This window comes from Bufo bufo, chromosome 2, assembly GCF_905171765.1.
Source record: "Bufo bufo chromosome 2, aBufBuf1.1, whole genome shotgun sequence".
Taxonomy (NCBI): Eukaryota; Metazoa; Chordata; class Amphibia; order Anura; family Bufonidae; genus Bufo; species Bufo bufo.
The window spans coordinates 279580130-279598556 of record NC_053390.1 but is presented as its reverse complement, the minus strand read 5'-3'; the positions used below and the strand labels follow the sequence as shown (position 1 = coordinate 279598556).

General features: G+C 40.3%; 1 protein-coding gene across 2 annotated transcripts in view; it reads left to right on the top strand.

The window, feature by feature from the left end:
• Positions 1 to 15193, top strand: part of FAM222A (family with sequence similarity 222 member A) — an 87466-nt gene extending 72273 nt beyond the window's left edge. For both annotated transcript variants that reach the window (XM_040416588.1, XM_040416589.1), the window contains exon 3: positions 11727 to 15193. In XM_040416588.1, coding sequence (XP_040272522.1) covers positions 11727 to 12967 — 1241 coding nt within the window. In that variant the 3' untranslated portion in view covers positions 12968 to 15193. The remainder of the gene's footprint in view (positions 1 to 11726) is intronic.
• Positions 15194 to 18427: the final 3234 nt, after the last annotated feature.

Here is an 18427-nt window from a genome sequence, read left to right as displayed (position 1 = left end):
GGATCTGACTCCTTGATCTCTATAGGAGAGTTTTGTAGACATGCTCTGTGATCTGTGTAGAGGTCAGGAGGGAGTAGATAAGCTGTGACATCACCTATTATGAATGGTGTGTGTGTGTGTGTGTGTTTATGTGTGTATATATATATAGATATAGATATACTGTAGATACATATAGATAGATATATATGTAATATCTGTCATTCTAATCCTGCCTGTGATAATGAGATGAAGAAAAATGATCTGTACAGACCAAGAAGTGGTGCCTGTGATTAGGTCATGTGGCCGGTGCGATTGCAAGATTTTAGGGTTTTTAAAAATGTAATGACCTGCCAAAATTTAAATGTAACATTGACAAAAATGCTCTAAAAATATTTTCAACATAACAAGCTGATTTACACAATAGCTAATTTTCTGATTACACCTTCCCTTTACGGGATTATGAATGCTCATAACAGCAATGTGACTAGACCAGTGGCTGCCAGCTTGTCATGTGACTTGGACAGTCGCTGCCAGCTTGTAATGTGACTTGGACAGTCGCTGCCAGCTTGTCATGTGACTTGGACAGTCGCTGCCAGCTTGTCATGTGACTTGGACAGTCGCTGCCAGCTTGTCATGTGACTTGGACAGTCGCTGCCAGCTTGTCATGTGACTTGGACAGTCGCTGCCAGCTTGTCATGTGACTTGGACAGTCGCTGCCAGCTTGTCATGGGACTTGGACAGTCGCTGCCAGCTTGTCATGGGACTTTGACAGTCGCTGCCAGCTTGTCATGTGACTTTGACAGTTGCTGCCAGCTTGTCATGTGACTTTGACAGTCGCTGCCAGCTTGTCATGGGACTTAGACAGTCGCTGTCAGCTTGTCATGTGACTTGGACAGTCGCTGCCAGCTTGTCGTGTGACTTGGACAGTCGCTGCCAGCTTGTCGTGTGACTTGGACAGTCGCTGTCAGCTTGTCATGTGACTTGGACAGTCGCTGCCAGCTTGTCATGTGACTTGGACAGTCGCTGCCAGCTTGTCATGTGACTGGTCAGTGGTGGCAGGTAAAAAATGTTTCTCTTCTATGCTGATAATTTACCATGATGCTCTTATGAGTAAATCTGTTGCTAATCCCAGTTTGAAATGGGAAAATACAGTTTTCTTTGTATACACAAACTATTAGCTTGCATTAATTTAGTAGACACAACATTAATATCAAAGATATCTGTGCGTGACTGTATGGTAAATGATTGCTTCTCAATAATCAAATTATCTTTGATAAATAAAAAAAATATGTTTGCAGGTTTGTATTTTTAATGGATAGACATTATGAAAGAAGTATGAAGCAATTCTCTGTTAAAAATTAGGATGAAAAAATCCACAAAATTCTTAAAACTTCTATGAATTTTGAGTTTAAAAAATATGTCCCTTTCAGTTAAAATACACATTACAGTTTACTGATAATCTGAAAAAGCAGAGCTGTCTATATCCCATGAAGGGATCGGAGATCGTTGGGAAATATTTGATCTTTTGCTGTATCGGACAAAAAACTTGCTTTGTATTCCTAGCGTAGCAGCCTTCTGATGCAGGAAGAGATCCCGCTGCTTGCCCTGAACACTGAACAGCTGGATATCATCCACTTGGCACTTAACGTATGTGGCCGAATTGAACTCTAAATCTGGTTCTTGGGCCAAACAGCAGGATAATAATGAATATAGCCAGTATACAAGGACGACTAAAGATGTAGCATGCGCTTTCATAGAAAGCTGCCAGTATATAGCCTCCCGCAGTGTGCGCTGTTTTTGTGACAGATGATATAAGGCAAAACTTTACTTTATAGTACATACTGGAGCATTAATATGTATTTCTGCTTTTTTTTTTTAAGAAGGTAGAGGCTAAGTAATATTTGAAACTACCATTGATTGTGGCTTACTATGTCACTGCACCCAGAAAGATGACCGCTCTTAACCCCTTAGTAACCGCCCGTACTTGTTCTTACTGAACTGCTGTTTTACCCTGGCACTGATTTTTCTGTGTCAGGTGGGTTTGGTGCTCGGCTGTTTAATGACAGATTTTTCGGTGCTAAAAAACAAGTTTTTTTTCCTGTGGTTTTTTACGCGTTTTTGATTAGTTTTTTGACACAAGAATAAGGGACTGGGACATTTAATGTCCAGCTGGCCCATTCCTTCTCTCCCGGCATCTGCCGATGGGATAGAGTCGGGAGGCCCACATAGATATTGGGTGGCTGATCCTGCAAATCAATATACATCTAATGTGAATGGCCTGCACTTATCATTCATCATTCATTCTACCAATGAACTATACTATTGTTCCTTTAGCCATCACATGATCCTCCAACACAAAAATTGAAGTATACGTTGCTAAAACTACTATGGTTCATGGTAACCTCTTATACTAGGTAGAGAAAATAATAAACAGAAACATTTTTACAAATCCTTTCTCAATAAAACCAAGCACTGAAGGCCATAAAATCTGGATGTAACAGCTTTAGACAAACTAAGAGTTAATTTTGTTGATCATCTGTAAAATTGCATGTACAGGGTTTTTTGGGTCTATTATATAAATGCTGATTTTCTTGCTCCATAAATAGCGTTTTTGTGTTTTTGGAGGGGGTTAAACACCCATGAAATTAGTTCTATAATGTGTTTTACATTCAATTTATTTTGCCTGGGTTAAAATGAGGTTTGTGTTGTCGGACTGCGTTCCCTGGAAACCTCAAATCATCAAGCTGGTGTTAGTTTATTTAAATTTAGGTGCAATATGTGTAAACCGCTAGATTAAATTTCAGTGTCTATATGTAGATTTATATGGCCAGATAGAAAAAAGAAAAATAATAAATAAAAAAAAAATATATATATATATAGATCCAGAAAATGAGCGGCACTCCGGTAAATTAAGAACAAGTGATTCCTTTATTCACCCATACGGTGCAACGTTTCGGCTCCAAAAATGAGCCTTTTTCAAGCAGAAATATACACTCACCTAAAGAATTATTAGGAACACCATACTAATACGGTGTTGGACCCCCTTTTGCCTTCAGAACTGCCTTAATTCTACGTGGCATTAATTCAACAAGGTGCTGATAGCATTCTTTAGAAATGTTGGCCCATATTGATAGGATAGCATCTTGCAGTTGATGGAGATTTGAGGGATGCACATCCAGGGCACGAAGCTCCCGTTCCACCACATCCCAAAGATGCTCTATTGGGTTCAGATTTAGTGACTGTGGGGGCCATTTTAGTACAGTGAACTCATTGTCATGTTCAAGAAACCAATTTGAAATGATTCGAGCTTTGTGACATGGTGCATTATCCTGCTGGAAGTAGCCATCAGAGGATGGATACATGTTCTCATTCTGTTAACGCCAAATTCGGACTCTACCATTTGAATGTCTCAACAGAAATCTAGACTCATCAGACCAGGCAACATTTTTCCAGTCTTCAACAGTCCAATTTTGGTGAGCTCGTGCAAATTGTAGCCTCTTTTTCCTATTTGTAGTGGAGATGAGTGGTACCCGGTGGGGTCTTCTGCTGTTGTAGCCCATCCGCCTCAAGGTTGTGCATGTTGTGGCTTCACAAATGCTTTGTTGCATACCTCGGTTGTAACGAGTGGTTATTTCAGTCAACGTTGCTCTTCTATCAGCTTGAATCAGTCGGCCCATTCTCCTCTGACCTCTAGCATCCACATGGCATTTTTGCCCACAGGACTGCCGCATACTGGATGTTTTTCCCTTTTCACACCATTCTTTGTAAACCCTAGAAATGGTTGTGCGTGAAAATCCCAGTAACTGAGCAGATTGTGAAATACTCAGACCGGCTCGTCTGGCACCAACAACCATGCCACGCTCAAAATTGCTTAAATCACCTTTCTTTCCCATTCTGACATTCAGTTTGGAGTTCAGTAGATTGTCTTGACCAGGACCACCCCCCTAAATGCATTGAAGCAACTGCCATGTGATTGGTTGACTAAATAATTGCATTAATGAGAAATAGAACAGGTGTTCCTAATAATTCTTTAGGTGAGTGTATATATATATATATATATATATATATATAACTGCATAATGGTAACGGGACGGAACCGTTTTGCAGCCCATAGACTTCTATTATGACGGAATAAATAACGGAATGCCTCTAAAAGCATTCTTTTATGCATTCCGTCATAGAATTGCGTTATGGTCCGTGGTAACAGAATCCATAAAGCAAATCTGATTTTACCACCAAACGAAGCGTGAACGAATTTCAAAATATGAAATTCGCTCATCTCTACTTATAATTAGTCTTTAAAGGGGTTAACCAGGGTTTTAATATTGAGGGCCTACCCTTAGGATAGGTCATCAGTATTTGATTGGTAGGAGTCTGACATCTCTCCCCCTTTGCCAATTAGTTGTTTCAAGAGACTTCGGCACTCCGATGAGTGCTATGATCTCCTCACAGCTTACCAAGCATAGAGCCATACAGTCTATAGTGGCTGTTCTTGGTATTGCAGCTCAGTAGAAAGCACTATTATTTTTTTAGGCTAGTATTGGCACTTCTTGCAGCGGCACAGCTTCCACGTATAGTATGTTATGCTTACTGTGTGCACTACTGGTCCCAGTGTGCTTGGATATCTCTCTTGTAATCCACTCTTAGTCTTTCCGTTTGTTTGGTGTCCGTTCCGGGTTTTTTTTGTGGACCATGTGCGGACCCATTCATTACAATGGGTCCGCAAAAAAACTGAAGTTACTTCGTGTGCATTCTGTTTCCATGTGTCGGCATGTCCATTCCGCAAAAAAATAAAACGTGTCCTATTATTGTCCGCATAACGGACAAGGATAGGACTATTCTATTAAATTCGCTCATCTCTACTTATAATTAGTCTTTAAAGGGGTTAACCAGGGTTTTAATATTGAGGGCCTACCCTTAGGATAGGTCATCAGTATTTGATTGGTAGGAGTCTGACATCTCTCCCCCTTTGCCAATTAGTTGTTTCAAGAGACTTCGGCACTCCGATGAGTGCTATGATCTCCTCACAGCTTACCAAGCATAGAGCCATACAGTCTATAGTGGCTGTTCTTGGTATTGCAGCTCAGACCTGTTCACTTGAATAGGAAGGCGTGGGCTATGTGACATCACTGGCCAAGGAAGAGGTCACGGTCCTAAGGCAAGTGTCACAGCTTAGGGTACATTCACATGACCATGCCATGTTTTGTGGTCCGCAAAACACGGAACGCAAATTTTGCGGAACGCACTGGGTTGGCGCTGTATAGAAAATGGCTATTCTTGTCTGCAATTGCGGACAAGAATAGGACATGCTCTATCTTTTTTGCAGTGCCGTGGCATTGAACGGATGTGGACCCTTTCATATGGTCGTGTGAATGTAGCCTTATTCAAACAGCTGATCAACGGGGTGCTAGGAGTTCCCCCACCGATCATATAGTGATGACCTATCCTGAGGATAGGCCATCAATATCACAATCCTAGACAAACACTTTAAATCAATGATTTTTTATTTATTTTTTTTGCACTGGAACTGTATGCCATGTGCATGCATTTGCATTCCATGATTGCCTGTAAGTATGGAGTGCAACTGCTCCATGGTCATTATCATCAGTCTCTTTTTGCTACCCATTAGGGTGGCGGTTTACCATGGATGGTGCATTCAGGGGTGCACACCAATAATATAAGACCCCTGTGCAAGGACACTGTATGGGTCCCTTGTTTTTCATCTGCTAGCTTCATGGTGGTAAGAGGGTTGACCTCCTCATCTGTGCCTGTTCAGAAAATCCCTCACCAATTTCTCAGTGTTTGTGAGAAATGTATGGGGTGAGGATAGCCTCTTTGTAACCTAACAGACGGTAGAAAGCACTATTATTTTTTTAGGCTAGTATTGGCACTTCTTGCAGCGGCACAGCTTCCACGTATAGTATGTTATGCTTACTGTGTGCACTACTGGTCCCAGTGTGCTTGGATATCTCTCTTGTAATCCACTCTTAGTCCTTCCGTTTGTTTGGTGTCTGTTCCGTTTTTTTTTTGTGGACCATGTGCGGACCCATTCATTACAATGGGTCCGCAAAAAAACTGAAGTTACTTCGTGTGCATTCTGTTTCCATGTGTCGGCATGTCCATTCCGCAAAAAAATAAAACGTGTCCTATTATTGTCCGCATAACGGACAAGGATAGGACTATTCTATTAAGGGCCAGCTGTTCTGTTCCGCAAAATATGGAATGCACACAGATGTCATCCGTATTTTTTGCGGATCCGTGTTTTGCGGACCACAAAATACATACGGTCATGTTCACATCACCATTTAGCTTTCCGTTCTTCTGATCCGTCAGAAGAAGAGGGGGGAAAAAACAGGCTCCTGCAAAAAAACTGATTCTGTTGCATCAGTTGACATCCATTTGAGCCATTTTCATCTAAGATACGTTTTTTTAGACAGAAAAAAAGCACTGTTTTCAATTAATGCAACAGGATCAGTATCACAGGATGCTGTCTTTGTTTTGTTTTTATCCTCTTCTGATGGATCAGAAGAACGGAAAGCTAAATGGGGATGTGAACTCCTTACATATCACGTTTACACCATTAGGGTCCATGCACATGTACGTAGTGTATTGCGGATCCGCAATACACCCGGCCGGCACCCCCATAAAAATGCCTATTATTGTCCGGACAAGAATAGAACATGTTTTCTTTTTTTTCCGGAGCCGTAAGATCGGTGGCGTGCTCCAGAAATGCGGATGCGGACAGCACACTGTAGAGAATGAATGGGTCCGCACCCGTTCCGCACAATTGCAGACGTGTGAATGGAGCCTAACTGCATTTGTCCTGTATGTATAGTGCGTGTTTTAATATAAATGTAAATGTTTTACACCGCTGAAGATAATGACGCTGTAGATAAAAATTTAACACTGAGCATCAATGATGTATGAAATGCATTGCCCAGTTATAAATTAAGAGACTATTAAGAGAATATGTATATGACAGAATGTATTTTGGAGAATGGCTTTTTAGATTAAATCTAAAAAAAAATCTAGATCACTAACTGGAGCATAATAAATAACCAAGGGTTAAAATGAGAGATGTTCTAGCATTTATATTTTAGGCGTCATTTTGCAAGTTAGCACATCAGAGAAATACCGTATGTCATCAGCGTGTATGCATTTTATTAAGGGCCCTCACAAACTGGTGAATGACTTAAAACAAGAGAATACATCAGGGCTAATGACCCATGATAAAATTGAATTCATAGTGCCAAATATGTTTGGCCACATTGAGCCAAACACTTTTAAATTCTAATTTGGTGCCTAATAATTCACGTAAATTCAAATCCACATAAAATTCATGAATAAAGAACCCATAAATGTCCAGTCTAATACGTTTATATAATAAATGGCAATATTTTTAATCAGATATTTGTATTTGGCTTTATTTCCAGGACCCAAAGATGTGGCATGGCTCTGTGCACACTAACATTTATGTCCTGGAAATTTTTTACACTGATCTTTTACTGTCATATATTCCATGGATAACAATAGTCTCACATTTTTTTTCTAGCAAAATTTTTTTAAAGCGACAGTAAATCAACATTTTTAGCACATTAACAGCCTAAAAGTGAATATGCATCGCCATTTATTTTTTTATTTTTTTCAAATATGGGTGAATAGTTTTCTGGATATAACTCTGTGTATACTACGTCTTGAAAAATAGTCTTGCTTGACTTTCTCAGTCAGGCCATGCATTTTAACCATAGAGAGAAAGGGATGAGTGGCTTAATTTCAGCATCATACATTACACTAAGTGCAATGCTGTTCTGTGGGTATCTTTATCTTGGTCTGTCAAGAGAAATACCCCTTTTTGATGGAAGTGTCCCTTTAACAACTGATGGAAAACTCCTTTAACTTGCATTTTTTCTAAGACTTTTATACTGATGACCTGTCCTTAGGATAGGTCATTAGTATCTGATTGGTGGGGGTCAAACATCCAGGATCCCCTCCGATCAGCTGTTTGAGAAGGCAGCAATACTTGCAGTAGAGCCGCTGCCTTCTCTCAGCTTCTCCTAGACCAGTGACGACACATTGATCGCTCATGTGGCCTAGGCGCAGCTCAGCCCCATAGAAGTGAAGGGGCTGAACGTGTTATCAAGCACAGGGAAGGCATAGGGAAGGCCCGCACAGGAGTGCCGGTGCCTTCTCAAACAGCTGATGGGTGGGGATCCCGTGTGTCGGACCCCCACTGATCAGATACTGATGACCTATCCTGTCATCAGTTGTAAAGAGTTGGAAAACCCTTTTAACTCAGAATCACCCAAGCATTTATTTTGGCCAAAGCCAGAAGTGATTGAAAAAAGAAATAAAAGGGGGAAAAAAAATATTTTTTTATGTCCTTTACTGACAAAAAAAAATCCAAATTAAGTACAAATAACAACGTGGACACAAGTGTACACAAACTCTTTTTTTTTTTTCTTCCTTTACTGTTACATTGCAGAAACTAATCATACTGGGGTGTAGGTAAAACACAGAAGACATATTCCCATATTCTCAACCTTGACCTTGAAGAACTTTTTCAGCATCATAGTTTCTATATATCTAACAAGTTGCTTGGAAAAGTAGCTTTATTCAGCACACCAAAACGGTCTGTGTCTCTCAAAAGGATCATCAGATTGATGAAGATTGTTATTGCAGCATTTTATCCTCACTTGTATTATAAAGAAACAATAAGCACTCATCTCTGCCTCGTGAGCGGAGCAGAAGACAAAAGAAGACTCCGTAAAACTGATGACAATACTGGCCAAGTGCTGCATTCATTTTTGGAAGTTTGGTCGGGATTCATTCTTATTCGATCCTGTTCTTTTTATATTTGTTTTCATTATTACGGAAAGGCAATTTTTTTCCTATCTTGTATCTATGCGTGAAATATGTACCAATTAGAAGCAAATCTGTTTGCAGTGTGTAATTTAATCTATGCTCTATACCAGAATAATTTAGAATGCGTAACACATTGCGCTAGCTGATATAACGCATGTGCTTACATAGCACCATGATTAAGTATTGTGGTACAGAAATTATAAAAATAACAGCATTAACATCAAATTACTGAATACACTGAAATATGGGTATCATTTTTCCAAAATCTAGTAAGGGTAGAAAAAAATAATGTGCAGACTAAAAAATAATTTAAGATATTTTTTGTTATAAAACAGATTCTTATTGGTGTCTCTGTTTATTCTTAACACATCTGATGTGAGATTCCAGAAAAAAAGTACATGCTTGCAAAGTATCGGGATTAAAGGCTATGGACACCTTTGGAAGAATATTTTTTTCATTGCATTATACTTCTTTTGGGCAAAGAAACATTTTTTTTGCCATTTTAAGCCATTCTTGCTCTATAGCCTTCACTTTCGCTGCACCATTTGTTTCTGCTGTACAGTGAATCCGTCAGGGAGATGCTCTGACTTCTCATAAACTGCTCATTAAGGTTCCATTCAGACGTTCCGCAGTTATGCGGAACGGGTGCGGACCCATTCATTCTCAATGGGGCCGGAAAAGAGGCATTTCCAGTCCACCGCCCTGAACTTCCGGTCCGCGGCTATGGAAAAAAATAGAGCATGTCCTATTCTTGTCCGCAGCTGCTATTAAGTGCCGGCGATGTGCGGCGTCAGTGCCAATTGAAAAAAATTATTTATCCCAAAATGATTTAAAATGCAAAGATAACAAAAAAGTCCATGAAAGAGTTCATAGTCTTTAAGGTACAGAGTTAGAGTCTTTGCGGCTCTGTACTTCAGAGATGTAGGCTTTCCATGTGCCATTGTATAGTGACTTCATACGGCGCCATATTATAAAGATATTTATTGGGTTTTTTAGGACGAGTACCTCGCCAATACAAGACTTTTTTGTTGTTGGATACATATAGAATCCTCTATGTAATTCTGATGCACACAGAAGTACGGTATGGCCAATATACACTAAAGGGTGTTGTATTTTGGCTCCTTGCGACTCTGAACTTATACGGTGCTATAATAAAGTAGCCTCCATGTGGCCTTTGTAAAACAGGCTGTGATTCTTTTAAAATTTATGATGGTGGGTAGCAAATTAAGATTAATAATCAAAACATTTGCCACTGTTAACCCTTCCAGTGTTGCAGCATCTTCTTACAGGCAGACTTAGAGGTTAAATTTTAAACTACAGATTTTTTTTCATTAATTATAGGGGATTTTTAACGACAGCGGTTCAGTCATTTTTGTCTCCCCAAGTACTTTGGGTGGAACCAAATGCCACAGTTCTAAGGCTCTTTTTGTCTGTTTTAACAGAAGAATAGAGACAAACGTGTTCTGAGCTGACAGCTCTTTCCTCCCCTGTCATTAAATTATTAACTGCCATCTCACAAAATATGGACTTTTTTTTGGTAATCAGAAATGCTCTCTTTTTGAAGACACAAGACATTAGACATAATTTACAGCTATAATCATTAACAATGCACTGTGGAACATTCTACATTTTGCCTTTTTTTACGCTTTTCTTAAATAGTTGGAGAATCTTTAATCTGTTTGAATGATAGAAGTTTTCAGATGACTGAAATGAAGCCTTAAGGCATGGCTAATACATAATACAGCTCCTTTCAGCCTAATGTTTTCTATGTTTTGCCAGTCTGTCATTGCTCATTTACCTATTTCGGCTTGTTGTTTTTTTTTGTTTTTTTTACCCTTTCTCTGCTGTTCTCCATGAAACTACTAATACTAAATGTATGCATTAGGCCTCTTTCACACTTGCGTTGTCCGGATCCGGCGTGTACTCCACTTGCCGGAATTACACTCCGGATCCGGAAAAACGCAAGTGTACTGAAAGCATTTGAAGACGGAACCGTCTTCCAAATGCTTTCAGTGTTACTATGGCACCCAGGACGCTATTAAAGTCCTGGTTGCCATAGTAGGAGCGGGGAGCGGTATACTTACAGTCCGTGCGGCTCCCCGGGCGCTCCAGAATGACGTCAGAGCGTCCCATGCGCATGGATGACGTGATCCATGCGATCATGTGATCCATGCGCTTGGGGCGCCCTGACGTCACTCTGGAGCGCCCGGGGAGCCGCACGGACGGTAAGTACACTGCTCCCCCGCTCCCCGCTACACTTACCATGGCTGTCAGGACTTTAGCGTCCCGGCAGCCATGGTAACCACTCTGAAAAAGCTAAATGTCGGCTCCGGCAATGCGCCGAAACGACGTTTAGCTTAAGGCCGGATCCGGATCAATGCCTTCCAATGGGCATTAATTCCGGATCCGGCCTTGCGGCAAGTGTTCCGGATTTTTGGCCGGAGCAAAAAGCGCAGCATGCTGCGGTATTTTCTCCGGCCAACAAACGTTCCGTACCGGAACTGAAGACATCCTGATGCATCCTGAACGGATTACTCTCCATTCAGAATGCATTAGGATAATCCTGATCAGGATTCTTCCGGCATAGAGCCCCGACGACGGAACTCTATGCCGGAAGACAATAACGCAGGTGTGAAAGAGCCCTTAGTTGTCTGTAGGACTTTGACTTTCCTACATGTATCTAAGTCATAGTACTCTCAAGCATGCAGTTCTTCCATTCTTCGCTACTTCTCATTTTTTCAGAGCTATAATAATCCCCTATGGTTAAGTGCTGTAAGAAAGGTTATTTGTATATTAAAAAGAAGATATTGTAGTCTGAAGAACTCTGTTGTATTTCGTATCATACAGTATATTAAATACAATGACATTGTTCTCCTCTATTTCAGGTGAAACTGCTAATCCAGTACAGACCGCAAGATACCCAAGCCCTGCCGAACTAGATGCCTACGCACAAAAAGTAGCTAACAACCCACTGACTATCAAGATTTTTCCCACCAACATCAGGGTTCCTCAGCACAAGCACCTAAATAGGACTGTAAATGGCTATGACACTACAGGCCAACGTTATAGCCCTTACCCAATACACACAAGTGGCTACCAAGGTCTTCTTGCTATTGTGAAATCTTCTAGTAAGAGTGTAGTAAAGAATGTAGAGGGAAAACGGACTAAAATTTCTTCTGCACAGGTTGGTGTTGCTCCCTACCCCATGTCAAGCACTTTAACACAAGGCCAACCTTGCAATGGACAATTGAGTTATATTACAAATCAGAAACAGATCGATGCCCCAGTGCCACCCAATGTGACAGTGGCAACTTCAGTCATTCCTTTAACAGGTAGAAATTTAGCACTCCAGCAGTCCAACCTACCCTCTATTCAAAGCATCATTTACCAGATCAACCAACAGTGCCAGGCTCAGGCTTCTTACCAAGCTTGTCAAGGTTTGGTAGTTACTAACTCCAGCCCAGCTAAGCAGGGAATGACCAGTGGTTTTACAGCTATGACCGGTGGCACTGTGGCTTATACAGGCACTGTCCTACAAGACTGTAGGTCTGGCACAGAGTTGGCACTGGGATCTGCTCCAGTGGTAGCCAAAGCTGGATCCTATCAGGATGGCATGGACTATCTTATTTGGCAACAAAAACAGCAGCAGCATCTCCGGATTTACAGCAGTGGCAGTGGAGGAGGAGGAGCAGTCAGCAAGTCACCTGAAGTCTGCCCAGGAGTGTCTCGCCCTTATACTCTTGCTAGTGCCGTTGAGAAAGTCAGCTCCTCCCCACTGAACTGTGTTGGCATGCATGGCAATTTCTCTGTTGGTCAATACTTTGCCCCTCCTTGGAACAGTATCTTGGTCACACCCAACAGTGACTGTTACAATCCACAGGAACTTGCCAACGGTCACAAGGATTTGGGGGTGCATCCATCAGATGGACTAACCAGCATCCCCAGCAAGACCCTTTGCAATACCTCTATTCTTAGCAGTAGCCTTCAGTCTTTGGAGTATCTCATCAATGACATTCACCCACCCTGTATTAAGGAGCAGATGCTTGGCAAAGGTTATGAAACAGTGTCTGTGCCAAGGCTTCTTGATCATCAGCATGCCCACATCCGCCTGCCCATTTACAGATAAAGTTTTATTCCTCTTTTCTATATAAAGGTGGCCAACACTGGTTCAATACACTAGATAATACTACTTAGCCATAAGGAGGCATGTTTTATCAGTGCAGAGGGCAGAGGCAAGGCTAGCCATCCCTCACTCCTTTGCAGTCAGAGTGCATAGTAATGAGAGTCCTGGCAGCAAAATGGTTTATAATTTTCTGCTCTGGGTTTGCTGCCTTTGCTCTGCACTTTATATTATATTGCAAGTAAATGGAAGAGAATGGCTCAGTCCAAAATTCAGGTTCTTTATTCCATGTCTTACACCGTAACAATGAAAGAGATATTAGCTATACCTGAATTGAATGCAACTCTAATCCTGCAGCTTATTTTATCGCTGATTTTATGTAATTTATTGGCATCTTGATTTTTTTTGTTTTAAAATCTTAAAAATATTTTGAATGCTTTATCGTGTCTCACCATTTTGGCAGAGAATGAAGGTTAAAGATCATCTGTCACCATTTACAGGGCCAGGCATCTTCAGTGCTCCTATGCCTGGTCCTGAAGTCTTGCTCTTGAGTATATTTAGTGCATGTGCAGTTCAGATATCAGCCGAATGAGATTAACTGCGCATGTGTCAATTGTACTTTCACCTGTGCAATCTCAAGATTTCAGGGCCAGGCATCAGAGCAGTGAAGATACCTGGCCCTGCTACTCATTGGAGGAGATGGAGTGGCAATGGGAAAGGCAAGGAGGTGAATTGGTGCTCCGAGAGGCTAGGCTAGCCCCTCTGTGCTCCAAGCATCTTAAAGGCAAAATAATAAAAGTGTGAATTTTTCTGCAATGAGACATCTGCTTGCATCAAGAGAAGGGTCATTGAACCCTACCAAGCAATATGTGTAGTTTAATAGGGTTGATCATGGTGACAGATGATCTTTAACTATAGAATAGGTACTTTTATTATGTTATCTGGGATCATTGTCTTAGGTTCTTTCTGTAACCCCTCCACTGCCAACTATCCTGACTTCATTGTGACAAGGCCTCACTTTTTAAAAGGCAAGGTCTCCAGTCTAAACTCATTGGATGTACAGTACATCCATTATTCATCCTACATGTAACATCCATCATTTGTTAATTGGTCATTTTATTATCTTCATATATTTGGGAGACGTCAGGATGAATTTACTTGAAGATAATGAATGAGAGCCTTATAACACAATACTAGTTCTGCTAGTAGAATGTAATGACCTTGTTTAAAATTTGTCTGGATCATATATAATTTTGTATGAGGAGTATATAACATGACACACTGTTATATAGCTAGAACCATGGTTAGTTGATTGGTTTCTAGCAGAAAACTCATTAGGTAGATGACCAATAATTTAATCAAGTGCTATTTCACAGCATATAGAGTGAGCAGCACAATGGCTCCCCATGGAGATTCTGGGAAAAAATACCATAAAATACAAGCTCACATGGAATACTCTAATTTCCACTTATTTAAAATACCTATAACCAACCAACCGCAATATCCAATATGCTAGTCACTACTCCGTGTATGAAGTAGATATTGATGACTTCTAGTTAGTTGAAGCTCTTGTTATAATAAGTTTTCCAACACAATAAAAGAATGGATCAAGTTCACCACTCAGGTGCCAGAAAGGGGGTCTTTGAGCTTCACTATGGCTCATGCAGGTGCAGAATGAGCAGATGTCTTACAACCATCTCCAGTTGGTAAGATGTCATTCTGGAGAAGTTGGGAGAAATGGCGGAAAATCGGCTGACCAATTGAAAGACGTTGGAGAGGAGGGATGGGCATGTTGGGTTTCAACATACCCAAACCTTTTGTTCTCGGGTAGATAATCCACCTGCCAGAGGTGTCTGACAACAGCATTGTCCTTGCATGGGTGTGGTAGAATTGAGAGCGATAACTGTTGGCCAAATCAGTGTTCAGCCGACAGTTATCTCGTGTGCATAGCGATGTAAAGAGGAGCTGTCCCCTCTCTTGACATGTTTATTTTGGTAAGTACTTGCATTTCCCTTGTAATAACCGTTCTGGTGCATTTTTTCATATAACTTTAACCCTACAAGAAGTTTATGAATGAATTGCCAGCAATCTGTAATAAAGGTCCATGTGGGTGTTAACAGTGGGGGCATGTCCCGGCACTAGGGTTGTTTCGATCCCAAAATTTTTATTCGGTTTCGATACAATAAAAAAGTATTGCGATACTCGGTACCATTCGATACCATGCAAAAAAAATAAAACACCAAAAAAGTTTTTATTTTTTTCTGTTACGGCGTTCACCGAATAGGAAATTTTTTAAAATATCTTAATAGTTTGGGCTTTTCGGATGTGGCGATATGTAATATGTTTATTTATTGTTTATATATTTTATATGTAAAATTGGGAAAGGGGGTGATTTATACTTAATATTTTGGTGATTTGTATTAAACGTTTAATTGGTGGTGCGGTGCACCCACCCCTCTCTTCTCATTGGTGACAGTGGCAGCAGCAGCACAGGGGGGAGGCAGAGACTGCTTCCTTCTCCCATGTGCTGCTGAGGAGAACACAGAGCGCGCTGCTCCATGTTCTCTGATACTACACTGTGCAAAAGCGAAGCCTAGTATCGAAAAAAGGCAAATCCGGTATCGAAGTCGATACCAGACAAAAGTATCGATTGGGTATCGAAAATTCGATACCCGAAACAACCCTACCCGACACAGTTTGACACTATCCAGTTAGTAAGTTCAAATGTATGTGTTAAACTCACCACATCTCCTTCTGTTAATTGAAAAAGTTAATTGAAATAAAGTTCATTTTTATTCAGTAGTGCAGAGGAAGCACTATCAGTTAGTGCTGCCAGTGTCAGACTGTGCAGGCCACGCCACCCAACTGGTAAAGTAGTAGATAGGGTAGGTGACAGGTCCTCCTTTTTAAGTTTCTGCAAGACACCTTTGACAGTAGTGTATCTCCCCTGAGAACAAAAAATTGGTCACGTTGAAATCCAACATGTCCAATTCCGATTTTCCGTGACATCTGCCATTGAGGGAGGGTTGGAAGGCCCCATACATATTAAGACAGTCTGGTTTGGCCAGTTCACATGACCACAGGACAGGTATTGTTTGTAGTCTGTAACCATTGAAACACATAGGTCTATATAGGAGCTGTAGACTCGTCATCATCCTCTGATTCTGGCAAAATTGGTACATTATTGTTTTTTTTCTCAAATGACCAGCTTTACAATTGAATCTTCCTTCTAATCATGCAAATTTACAATCCTACGGCATTATAAAGCTTTGCTATAATACATTCCATCAACTTGATAGATAAGATCCTTACTGTCAAATCTATCTGAGTACCACAGTTACTCACAGATATGAATTTTCTCGGGATTAGGTGCAGATTAATAATCATGCATTTTGGGTCCATGCAGACATTTTCATAAATTAACCCTGTGACATTCATACAACTTGTCCTGGCATACTGATTCTCATCAACAGGAAAGCAGCCAGTTTTATACTAAATCCATAGCGTCTAAAAAAGGAATTCTCTTTGTAGAAATTGCATTCAACAGAAGTATGCTTTTATACGATTTCTTAATGCAGTTCTTTCATATCTGTTTTACTGAAGTGTGATTTCCAAGGGCATGGATTAAAGAACAAGGCGAGGCCAACTAACCCCAGGAGATCAGGAAGATAATGACCTAGTCCTAGTTTCAAATAGTTATCTTATTCCATTAAAGCAAAATCGGTAAAAATAGTCTTCAGTGGAAAAAAAAGTGTCTAGTTCATTATCTTTCTGCAGACCTAATTGATTTTTTTATTTTTTTCGAGTTCAGCTGCCTAACATACCTGCAATGCATTTCAGGTGTCTGTGGCAGTGAAAGGATTAATTTATTTGTACATTTTGTGACATTTTGCCATGTTTCCACTGGATCTATGACTCTTTTTGCCCAGTAAATTCAAACAACCCGAAAATATGTGCAAAGAATGTGAATGAGGGTTAAAGCGTCATAGTTGCTGCTATTTTGGAAACAAATGAAAAAGTACATTTCTTCTTTTTTTTTTTGCTCTAATAATAATAAAAAATATATGTATTATCCAATAAAAATCTATATAATCTTACAAATGTCACATTACTGATTAAAAAAAAATCATTTTGTTTCTGTCAGAGTTTTGGCAGAAGGTGGGATCATTAAACGAAATTTGTTAACGTGAATTTCTTTCTTTTTTTCTTTTTTTTTTGTAGTCCATTACTTGCACTAGCAAAAATGTAGAAGTGAACAGTGAATGCAGGAGGATATTTAAAAGACACACAAAATAATAATAAAAAAAACTTAAAAACTTGAATATAAATTTTGTAGTGTGATAATATTGTATAATTTACTTGTTGGCTGCTATACAAAAATACTGAAAATATTTTCCATGCTTTCTGTGCTTGAAAGTAGACTTCATATTATTCATTTGTTTCTTTTCGCTATATATTTTTTTAACTTTAAGTTGTATGCTATGAAGAGATCAGGAAGTATTGAATCGAGATGGTAGTGGTACTTAGTATTTTTAGCTCTCAATTTGGATCTCTTTTGGAATTTAAGTAACATTTTTATACCCACCAGTTGCCAGTTTTTCCATTGCATAGGCACAGTGCATATTTTAAAGATGGCAAATTTCATTCATGTTTGCATCCCACATCCTCTTCCAAGAGGGAAACAATTGTGAGTTGATTAAAGCAGCTCTGTATCTGAGTGCAGCATAAGATAGAGGGGGCTCTAAGAGCAACCTCCAGTCTGGTGAACCTACGTCAATGCATTACATGGATTGCTATTCATATGGCTTATCCCAGCGATGCCAGCTAATTGTCAGGGACAAGAGAGGCCAGATTCATGAGAATCAGCAGAGGATGTTTCTGGAAAGGTGTTGTGTTCATGATGGCAACCCCAATTTAAATGAAAGCTGGTTCTGCAGACCTGGATTCTCTAACCTACTGCCGCTTAGCTGTTATTGCCAAGGAAAGCCTGATCAGGTCAGACATTTACCCTGCTGTAGCCGCTCCAGAAAAATGCAGCATTGCATGCCACTCATTCAAATGAATAGCCGACCAAGTCATGCATGCAGCTCTTTGTTCTGACTTCCCTCTATATTTGTTAATATAATATATATCTGGCTCAATGACCCCTCCCCCTCCCCCCTATTATATGCTGCCCTTGGATCAAGGGAGGCATCACAGATATGACAGAACTGACTTAAGCTGGAGGTGAACACACTATTGTAGCCTTTAGGAGAGCAGTGGACTTCTCTAGGAGAAGCTTAAAGGGAACCTGTCACCTCCAACAAACATCCCAGGCCGGCAGCAGTACCTGAGAGCAGCCAGCAGCATGTTTGTAACAATCATTTTGTTCGGCAAGGTAGTTGAAGCAAAAGCTGTAAAAACGTTCTTTAATCCCGCTTCTCAAGTCAAGCTTGAAGTCACGGAGGCAGCGGCCTCCTTTCTTCA